Source organism: Diabrotica undecimpunctata, chromosome 5 (assembly GCF_040954645.1).
Source record: "Diabrotica undecimpunctata isolate CICGRU chromosome 5, icDiaUnde3, whole genome shotgun sequence".
Classification (NCBI taxonomy): Eukaryota; Metazoa; Arthropoda; class Insecta; order Coleoptera; family Chrysomelidae; genus Diabrotica; species Diabrotica undecimpunctata.
In genome coordinates, this window is record NC_092807.1 from 139,819,441 (window position 1) to 139,830,835 (window position 11,395).

The 11,395-nt window shown below is 30.6% G+C and overlaps 2 protein-coding genes across 2 annotated transcripts; one reads left to right on the forward strand and one right to left on the reverse strand.

Moving 5' to 3' along the window:
• Positions 1-1,399: 1,399 nt before the first annotated feature.
• On the reverse strand, positions 1,400-5,067 carry LOC140441872 (uncharacterized). The gene is made up of 2 exons (XM_072532828.1): positions 4,747-5,067; positions 1,400-4,410 (listed from the first exon to the last, which is right to left on the reverse strand). The coding sequence occupies exons 1-2, from the start codon at positions 4,903-4,905 to the stop codon at positions 3,298-3,300; spliced, it is 1,272 nt and encodes a 423-aa protein (XP_072388929.1). The 5' UTR covers positions 4,906-5,067; the 3' UTR covers positions 1,400-3,297.
• Positions 5,068-5,229: 162 nt separating this feature from the next.
• loj (p24 family member logjam) lies at positions 5,230-10,302 on the forward strand. The gene is made up of 2 exons (XM_072532829.1): positions 5,230-5,726; positions 8,300-10,302. Exons 1-2 carry the CDS (start codon positions 5,486-5,488, stop codon positions 8,755-8,757), a joined length of 699 nt encoding a protein of 232 aa, XP_072388930.1. The 5' UTR covers positions 5,230-5,485; the 3' UTR covers positions 8,758-10,302.
• The last annotated feature ends 1,093 nt before the right edge of the window (positions 10,303-11,395 follow it).

The window sequence follows — 11,395 nt, forward strand, 5'->3', positions numbered from 1 at the left end:
TACTGCTATTTAAATACTTGGAAACCCTCAGGAAATAAGTTTGAAAATAAGGAGATCTGGTGGTGGTTAAACGGAGTTCAAGAAAAAATAAAGGAAAAGGGAAAACTATTGCCACGAATAAACAGTGGCAAGAAAATAGATTGAATATAGTTCTTCAATTGTCAGTTTTTAAATAAAGAAGTTGACAGAAAACCAGTTGAGCTAATGAAGGCAGTAACAGCAATGTTCACTAAAATATCAAAGAAGGAAGTTTTTCAAGTCTTCAAAAAATAAAGAAAGGTAAAGCAGTTAGACCAGATGACATCCCTAGGGAAGTATGGACAGCTTTAGGATAGACAGGAATAAGTTGGCCAATACCAGGCGAATGGAGTAGTAGTATATTAGTACCTGTTTATAAAAACAATTGAGATGTACAACAATGCACAAACTACTCTGTGAGTGTTAGAACATGTGTGAGAAGCACTGATAAATTTCATGTGAATCCTTATTTATTCTCATTAGTGCTAGAGCAGATTACAAGGAAACTACATCGTAGCATTCCTGGTGCATAATGTATGCTGATGATGTATTATTAGTTGGAAATACTGAAAGAATTTAGAAAAAAAAATGGAACAGTGGAGAGAAGCTCCTAAGGAAAAAAGTTTAAACAATAGAACAAAAACAGAGTATCTATTTGGAATGTTTATTTAAAGATCGAGTTACTACATATAAAATTATAACTTTGGACACTGAAAAGATTGTGATCAGTAATAGTTTTAAGTACCTAGCTGCTCAAAATATTATAAAGTAATGGAGGAATAGATGGAGCTGCATGTAGTAAATCTATATGAAGGAAGCGAGTGGTGTTATGCAACAGAAAGATTCCATTGAAACTGAAAGGAAAATTCTGTGGACTTGAGTGGAGTTAAGATGGTTCGGATATGTTCAATGTTGAGACATTAATACCAAGAATTGGTGATTTGCATGTTTCTGGGAGGAATAAGAGAGAAAGACCTGGAGAAAACGCTTAGGCAAGACATGTCATGATATTAGTATGACCTAAGATCAAATTTATGGAGAACTGTAATTAGAAAAGGCAAAGAGAATGAGTTTTTGAATGTGTGTCATATTTAATCAATAAATCTACATTTAATGACACAGCTGCAGCCCTGCCATATTCTGTTGATCTGCAGGTTTTTATTTGGCAATACCATATTCACACCTGTTCGAGTTCCTAAATACACATAGGATGTTGCCTATTAGCCATTAGGAAATGTGTCGAGAATGAGAACTTCCCACTCAGGCGAATTTTGGCTGACACACACAGTAAAACATCTTAATGCTGGAAGAACTTAAAAAAGAAGTAGATCAGTGGTTTTTAAAACAAAGATAGGCGTTTAACAATAGTAAACATCAGAAATAGAATTTTTAATCCGATTTATTAAAGATTTGCACATATTTTACAAACTTATATTATGGTTAACTGCAATTGCAGCAGTTTGTCAAATACAAACTGCCAACCACAATTTTTATACTAATACTACTACAAGTCAAATCAAACAGTGATTGTCTCAGTGATAATACTTACTGGTAAAACTTAGTCTTATTTAGCACTAGGGATTAAAATATTAGTGTAAGGTATTCATCTTTATTTGTTCTAAGATGATACTCAGACTATATTTTGTGATTATTGAATAATGAAAAAAATGGAACCTACTTTTATAGGTTTTTGTTTGTTTGGTACTAAAAAATAAAATTTTAAACCATAGATCACAAATTGTTTAAACACAAGAGTACTATTATTTAAACTTCATTAAGGATATACCATCAATAAAGAATAACAAGATTTATTAATTTTACCATAAATTTTGTTAAATGTAATATATTTAGCAAAATCCCATAAAGAAATGGACCTGACAGAATTCCAACAGAAACAATTAAATTATAACAGAAATAACATTTACTACATTACCAAAAAAAAAAAAATAATAATAAATGCTAAATAATATACATTCAAGAGGTTTCAGAAAACTGTAACAATATATTACTCAGTATGGGATTAGTGATGATACAAGAGAGGCATTAGATTGATTTATTTAATCAAATACTCTGTTTCATCAATTCCAATAATGCATTTGTTTCTTTCTAATTATTATTAACATATTAAAAAAAAATCAAATATCAATTGCGGAAATAAAGAATATGCTAGTGACTGAGACTATACAAGACTTACAAATACTGGACCAGATAGTAGATGTTGTGAGAAAAGTGGACTAACATTTAATGTTGAAAAGAAGAAATTTATCAATTACAAAACACAAAATACTTTACTATAACATGAGTTTTACAATTGAAAGCATAAATATTATGCTTCTACATGTTTTCTGTGCTGCTATGAAATGGATGGTCTCGACCTTATAGAAGGAAATTAGTGCCTGACTAGAAGCATTTGATATGTGGAACTGCAGAATAAATTAAAAATAAGTTGAATGGACAGAGTAATATTGTCTAGATCTAAGAAAGTTGTAATGTCTGGATCATGTGATGAGGGGAGATAAGTATTTGTTGCTACATGTGATAATACAAGGAGAGAGGAGCTTGGGTAGAAAGTTAATTTCCTTTTTAAATGATTATTTGATAAAGTACTATAAATGTAGTGCAGGTCACCAGTTCAGAGCAGGCTGCAGTATCAAAAGTGAAAGTAATGTTATAATTACCAATCTCCTAAAAACAGATAGTACATAAATAAGAAGATTGGTTACAAGTTGGAAGCTTTTTCTAGAAAGCAGAATGTCTTATTAGTCTGTACAATAATGTCTCTACTTTGATGTTATTTTAACTTTTGGAATTCTATTACATATGTATAGAGATATTTAAAATACCCTTCAGTAATTTATGATACATAGTTTATCATAGCTTAAAATGCCATGGTAATATCCTCTAAATATGATATGAAAATCCAGTAATTAGTCTTTATATATTTTAGTATTTTTCTCATTCTATGGTGGTACAATGACATGTTAAAATATACATATACAAAAACTTACAGAACTAATAGTGCATTGTACCAGGTATTTATTTTTGCCTCAAATAAACACAAGCATGATAGAGAGAAAGACTGAAATATTTTATATAAACTAAACAATATAAGTCATTAAAAAAAACTAACAACAAATATGCAATTTAATAGAATATAATTGTTTGCATAAGAGCATACAACTCAGATTCTAAGAATTACCAGAGTATTTTTTATCAGTATCTGAAAATAACAAATAAATGTTTGGCAAGAAATATAACTAATCTAATCTATTTACAATTTTATAAATACAATGTAGTATCTTTGTTATCCCAGTCACTTTTTTTATTTTTAATTGCTTTCTTCTCCATGTTTCTTGGAGGTGTATTTTCGCATTGAACATCATTTCTTGCTCTAATCCCCTTCTTTTCCCTAAACACAGGTATCTTACTAACAGCATAATCAGATCTTCTAGGTTTGTCACTAACTTTAAGGTTTTGTACAGATTTGACCCTTGTTTCATTACCGTTACAACTTTTTAAGGCGGGCCTGTCTTTATTTTCACGTAACTGTACAATTCTTGGACATACTACAAGGTCGTTATCTTCATATATAAGATTTGTTAATTTCTTATCTAATTCTTTGATGTCTGCTGTTAAATCTACAAGGGGAGGTGTTACTGGTTCTGACTTTATCTCTTTGAGTTTAAAAACTTTTATTGGAGAACAAGGGGCTGATTTAGGACTACGTAAAATGTGCATCTTAGTTCTCTCAAATATATGTTCTTCATATATGATTCCATCATCACATTTGTTGTCCGTATCAACTATGTTATTATGTTTACCATCATTTTCAATATCTTCTTCAGTTTCATCAGATATTACTTTAGTGTCTTCATCATTTTTGTCAACTTCATTCAAAGATAATTGTTGTAAACCATCATCTTCATTATCTACTTTCAATTTATCGTCTAACTTTTCATTGCAAACTTCTTTTTTATTCTCATCAATTCTAGTATTTTGAGGATTTTCTTCAACCTTACATTTATCTTGTAATACTTTGTCTAAATCAGTCTCAGTGAAATCTACATTAGTTTCTAACAAACCTACCAATGAACGCCTCTTATAAGCCTCTGACTTTCTTTGAATTGGGCTGCTTTCTAGTAATTTGGGCGGTATTGCAGATTTTTTATTAAATGCAGTATTAGGACTAGTTTGAGCCATTTCTGATAAGCGTACTTTGTTCAAATGTTTGTTATAAATTTTTTTTGATGAATCATAACCACTTTCCAATACTATCGGTGTTCGTGTAAAATCAGTTGTTGGAGATCTAGGATCAATATCTTGAATACAGTTTTTATTTCTTATGGGTGTTTCATTTTCACAATTTAGTTTCTCTGCAGCAGCTGACAATACCTAAAAATTAATTAGGTTTTAGTCGGCAATGAAAGGTGATGTAAATAAGTAATTATAGTATAAAATATATAAAAGCTTTAGTATAATTTTGTCCTTCCAGTATGTCCTTGTATTTCCATAGCAGATACAAAGCAACTCCTTCATTTTACCCATAAATACGCAACAATACAAAACCAAAAATAATATCTTAACTTCCTAATTCTATCAGATAACTTTGTGAGCCAGTTTTATAGTTAAAAACAAGGGTACTATAAAAAAGTATAATACAAAACAAGGTACTATAAAATATTGAACGAAAATTTTCAAAGTACTTATAGGAACAAATTTAAGATTTACCTCTAATGGAGTTCTCGCTATGTTTAAACTTGGTGATCGGGGATCCCACTCTTTGTCCATTATCGTTTTAGGAGTTAATATTGGAGTAGATGGTACACTTCCCTCATGTAATTCTTCTTTTGGAATCTCTTTACCAAATTTACTATTTGGCATTCCCATTTTTAATAGTATTCAATGGCAATGTAATTTTAATAATATCTTTTTTTCATTTACAAGTTTAATATTTGATCGAATGTTTTTTTAAACAAATAAAAACCGTTAAACGACATTTAACTGAACTACGCTGTCAAATCAAATTAAACGTTGTCTGTCACTAAATAATATTTCTGTTATAGGGCTACTTACGATAAAACGATAAATATCATGGTTGCTCAGAACATCAGAACAGAACAGAGCTGATTTTTCTTAAATGTGACTGTGATGTGCTGTGATCTTAATATTTTTATGTTCTGCGATGTGGAAAGAAAAGTGGCCTTCACATTTCCGGTTTTTGTTTACTGACACGTCTTTCAAATTTTATACAATATACAAATAAATTTTCAAATAAATATATAAAAGCAAATGATATATAATATAATAAATAGTTTACTACTACAGAATTTTAAATTAATAATAATAATAATAATAACATACTAAAAGACTTTTTATAAAATCAAAATATTTTATTTATATTATGAAAGTGAAAGTAAATTTATCCAGCTTATCCTAACCCACAATCTAATTCAGTCAAAATTTAAAAATGGGTCTTAGTGCCACGTTACTTTTAGAAATATCTTTTGTCATCTTATGTTTTCTCCAATATTCAGTCCAACAAGCTACACCACCATGGTATGAAAATCTACCAGCTGTTGCTATGGATTATAAAGTTTATATAAATCCTGGAAAGGAAGATTGTTACTTTCAATATGTTAACCCAGGAGCTACCTTCTATGTAAGTTTTCAGGTTGTTAGAGGAGGAGATGGTATGGCAGGATTTGCAGGTGAGTACCAAGAATGATGAAATTAGTTTTAATTTAAAAACATGCCCATATGTTTAATATCACATCTTTTTAAGGGTATCCGGTATCCTAACATACTAAATTAGGTTCAAGTCTGGAAATTGTCATGGTCAGTGAGTAGTGACACAAGGGGAGTTATTATCAGCCTTAAAATAACTATTTTGTCTCTAACTGCTACATTAAAACAAATTTACTTGGTGTACAATTGCATTAAAAAAACTTTAAATCAAACTAAAACAATACTTTTATCATTTATTACTCAACTTCATTATCTTTGGATCTCTTGATTTCTAGGTTTTTTACTGATACATGCTCTGATTAGTTCATTCACCATTCATCTGATAACAAAATAAGAGACCTTTGGTATGTATCTTCTATCCAACCGCCTTGTATTGTATTCGATTTCCATGTAACCATTTATTATTAGGTTTTTATAATCAAGTTAACTGTGAGATTTCACTTTCTTTAAGCTGAATAGACACAAAATAATCTTGCATTGTTGTCTTCTTGGTCTAATTGCCTGAAACTATGCATGTGTTCTGTTGGTTTGCCAGGCACTGGAAAGTCTTTCCTCTAATTTTGGACAGTGGCTACAATTTGTACTGCGTATACCTTCTTGAAAGGGCATCATCATTTAATTGAAAGTTTTCTACTACTGTCATAATCAAAGTCTTATAATCTCTCTAGTTTTTTAGACCTCTTTATTGATTTCTTTGTAATTTCCCTCCCTTGTGGGCTGATTTTTCTTTGGTATTGTTTCATTAATTATTTTCTGAACCAATTTTTCTAGATGTTCACCTTTTTGTTCGTCTTCTCTGTTTGTTCGAAATCAATGGCCTATGAAATTTGATTAGCATTTTGTGGTTCAAATCAATAACAAGTCGCTGCTATTGGTGATATTTAGATGCAGGTGTATAGTTAAAATTAATGGAACAGATTCTCAATAATTTTCAATGCAACAAGTGGCTGTTTTCTCTATTGTATAACCTCTACTGCAGTGCCATATAGGAAAATGAACTAACCAATAGTAACTTGTTACAATTTGCGGATGAGTCAGTGATCTGTTTTGGCAAAAATTTATTAACTTCAATTAACTTAATACAAAGACAGGTGAATGACACAATATCTTAGGCCAATAAATGGCGATTAATAATAAATCTCACTAAAACACAACTAATAATATTTAACCATAGAATTCAAGATCATTCTCTGACTATAAACATATACTCAAAACCCTCCCAAGTTTTGGGAATCAAATAAAAAAAGATCCCAAAAATATTTCTCTCTCTCTCTCCCCTCTCTCTCTCTCTCTCTCTCTCTCTCTTTTCCATTGCTTCTGGTTAAGACAACATCATAACACAACCTACAGCCTCAAATTGCTGAAGTCCTTGCTTACATGGTGGATCCTAGGACACAGTTGTGCTCTATATACTTATTCAAGAAGTGCTTCTCCATAGTGTTTTTCCAGGCGATTGAATAAAATCTAATAACATTTCTCTTGGACCTAAGGAATCAATCACCTCTTAAAATCAGTCAAGCAAACATTCTTTTTTCTTCTGTTAGCTTTTGTAACATTGTCAAATTGTATGAGATATGTGGACGAAAATACTTACTATGAAACAGTGGCAATTTCAATCTCCTATGGAGTACTTCTTTTAGTATTAGACATGAATTTATTGCATTAGACCATCTACATTTTTCTATATTTTATCAAATTTTCTATAAACTTGTTCAATTTTTCCTCATGCATTTTGGAAATTGCTTCGATCATTTTAGAAACTTCTATGAATTTGTCATCAGTCTTCTTAAAATCATTGTAAAATTTAACTAGAAACCTTTTCAAGTTTCGCATCGTTTGTTCTAAAATTTTCCTGGACCATCTGCATGATTGGATGGTTGTGGGCTATCTCCAATGATGATGCGAAATAGTCTATAACGACAATCTGAAGTTACGCAGTAAATGATTGTTTGTAAATGTTTTGTAGTTGCGTTGAATACACTTCAAAGGTCCAATTTATGTGCTATTAAATTTCGGTTTATAAATTTGTAACAATACTTTGCCTGGAAGGGATATTGGGGATTAAAAGAAAAAAAGAAAACTCAGGTTCAAGTATGGTCACCTTGCAGCTTTGGGACATCTAGCATGGGGAATATTTAGATAAAAAAATAATTTGGAATTGAAACATACAACGGAAATAGACAGAATTTGGTACAAAAAGAAAGGGAAAAGTAAAGAGAGCCTTTACTTTTCCCTTTCTTTAAGTAAACACTTTACTTTTTCTTAAGAAAAGTAAAGTCTTCTGTAGAGGGACAAGGAAAACTCGACAAGTTAAAGCGTTCGTTATTTTTTGCATTGTGACTTGGATTCCATATTGCATTTGTCTTTTATGCTCATCGGTTATTATAATATTTAATTGTTTGTGTCCTTGTCAACTTTTCAATCATTTTCTCTATATTTTTTCTTATTCTATTATAGGTACTGTTATTATTATTTGTGATAATCTAGCTATTTGCTATAAATAATAAAATAATTGAAATATTTATTTTATTTTTAGTTAGACATCCTAATGGACAAATAGTTCATCCATACCAATGGCAGGCAAGTAGTGAATATCAAGATCAGCAGTCAGTAGGAGGATATTACTCAGTATGTATTGATAATCAATTTTCAAGATTTGCAGGGAAATTGGTTAACATTTACATGACCGTGGTACGGTATGATTTATGGGAATCATACACAAAAGAAATAGAATCTCTTAATATGAATATGGAGAATTTTACCTCAACTATTGTTCAAGTTGAAATGAATATCAACAACATGCTACAATATCAACATCATTCAAGAGCACGGGAAGCTTGGGACTTTAATTTACTAAAGGATAACAATTCATATGTAATAAGGTGGTCAATTATTCAAATTATTGTCATTCTAGCAACAACATGTATTCAAATTTACTTTGTTCGAAAACTATTTGACATTAAAACAGGAGGCTCAAGTAGATCAAGAATTTAATTTTAAGTAAAACTTTACTTTTGTTAAGGCTGAAAATCATTTGAATTTTGAATCAAAAAGTCGTTTCTAAAGCGGTCATTCTACCTGTGCATTTATTATGTTCATCATATTTTTTACATTCCTAAGAAGTGGCTTCACATATACTGTTTACATACAGTTCCACATTTCTTCAATATTGATGTATGAAATGTACAATATACAAAAATACAGTACTGTGCGAATTAATGGAATCGAGCGGTTTTAATGAAAACACAATTTATTTAGAAAAAAATTATATTTTGACAAAACTATAAAGGTAAACTTTACATCATTTACTAGAAAACATGTCCCCCTTTGGCTACAATTACTGCTTTTACCTGTTTTGGCAGAGATTCAACAAGCTTCTTTCAGTTCCCAGATATCCTTTCATCTCGAAACCAAACCTGAATGACTGCTTGTATCATTTTTATTTTTGTAGTACAGTCGATTTTGCGCTGTCTAGCTTTGTAAATGGCCCTTAAATTTTCAATGGGGTTGAGGTCTGGCGAATTAGTGGGCCAATCTAAAACATTAATATTCTTATTTTTGAAGAATTCCTTCATTTGCTTTGACTTGTGACAGGGAGCAGAGTCCTCTTGAAGAATCGCTCCTCTTTGGGACTGACATTTTTGGAGTTCTGTCAAACGCTCTTCCAACATGGATTTGTATTTTTGGCTGTTCGTCATGCCTTTGATTGGTACCAAAGATCCAATCCCCATGTATGGAAAACATTCCCACAACATTTTTTTGACTGCATGTTTTATGATTTGATCAATATGAGATGGTGTAAGGTTTTCATTGTCAGACTTCCTGACGAATTTTGACCGCTGTCCCTGAACTATAAAGTGAGTTTTCTCTTTATCATTTTATCTATAAATAGGACTTTTCTTCAGTTGTCTACAGTCCAATTAGAGTATTTTTTGGCCCACAATAGCCTTTGTTTCTTTATTTTTTCAGTTAGTTGATTTTCTGTGGACGAATTGCCCTTCTACCATTCTCAAAAAGTGTTTTACGAACAGTTGAATCATGAATAACTACACATATGGTGCTAGATCTTGTTGGAGCTCTTGGCTTGTTTTTCTTGGGTCCAATTTGCTCCTTCGAAGTAAAAATCTTTCATCTGCTGGTGCTGTTTCTCTTTCTTCCTCATTTTCCTAACCTTTTCACATACATTCATCCCGTTTCTCGTTTACGCTTCAAAATCTTGCTTACTACGCCCTGACTCACTCCATATGTTCTTGCGATTTCTCTTTGTGACAAAGAAGTGTGTTTACTTAACATGATAATCTTTTCACGCTTCCTAGGCGAAATATCCATGATGGAATTAAACGAAACAAACTCACTAATTACCGAAAACAACACAAAATAGTACAAAACAACACAAACTTAGTGGGAAATGTCCTAAAACACCCTCAAATAAAAGGCAGAGAAAAGTAACGTTATGTTTTCAATACTTAGTCAGTTGTAAATGTGTGGACAGTCTTGCCAACTATGAAAATTGAAAAATATCACAATGATTCCAATAATTCGCACTATATATATATATATATATATATATATATATATATATATATATATATATATATATATATATATATATATATATATATATATATATATATACTTGGTTTTGGTTATTTAAATGTTTTAATTTTTACTTTAGTAATTATTATGGCCATATATTTCATTTTTTTACATTAAAACTCCTTTACTTAATTATATTAATGTTGTTATCTACTTCCATTAAATATATGTCCCAACTCTAAGAGCTTGTTTCCTTTATAAAGTTCTGGTGTCTTGCCATTTAAAAAACTTTTATTCCATTTTGCTAAATCCACATTACATACCTACTTGTTATTTTAGTGCCACATTTTTTTTATATATTTTGAGGTGTATGATTTTAGAAATAGTTTCAGCAAGGCATTCATACGATTTCTGTCTCTTAATTTATCTACTAGTTTTAGAAATTCCGAATAGAAATTATTAGACAGTGTGGCTTACTCCTTCTTTAAATATAATTTCTTCTGTCCCTTAAATATATATAAGATAACTTCATGCCTGTAACATTTGCTATTCTTTGATGAGTGTATCTTTATATTTTCTTGTTGCCCACAGCGTACTTTTTCCAGGTTTCTATTTTTTTATTATTAATGATTATGTTATCATTTCTGTCAGTTAAACTTCTCCTGTAGTATGTACCTATAAGAAAGATTCTCTTTTATACCGATGTGCAGAGTGGTATTTTACATAAAAAGAAAATTACAAAAATGGAAATTTCAAAAACTAGCATTTCGGGCCTATTATCTTTAAACCAGGTAGCCATATGTGACCTCATATGGAACCACTCCTACCCCAAATAATCTTATCAGACAAATTTTACAGCGCCCACTTCATAATATGTAGATACTCAAGTCTTTATTATGAAATAACTTTTATGCAGTATCGATGAGTAGAAGGTAACTAAATACGTTCATTTATATTAAAAATCATACAAAAAATTGGATTATTTTGATTGAAGTTCTGGAAAGTAAGATTTTAAAAAATGGTTCAATATTGAGTATGTACAGCTGCAGTCATTGAATGGTTTACATCCTTACATATCTAGTAGGCGATTTTTTTT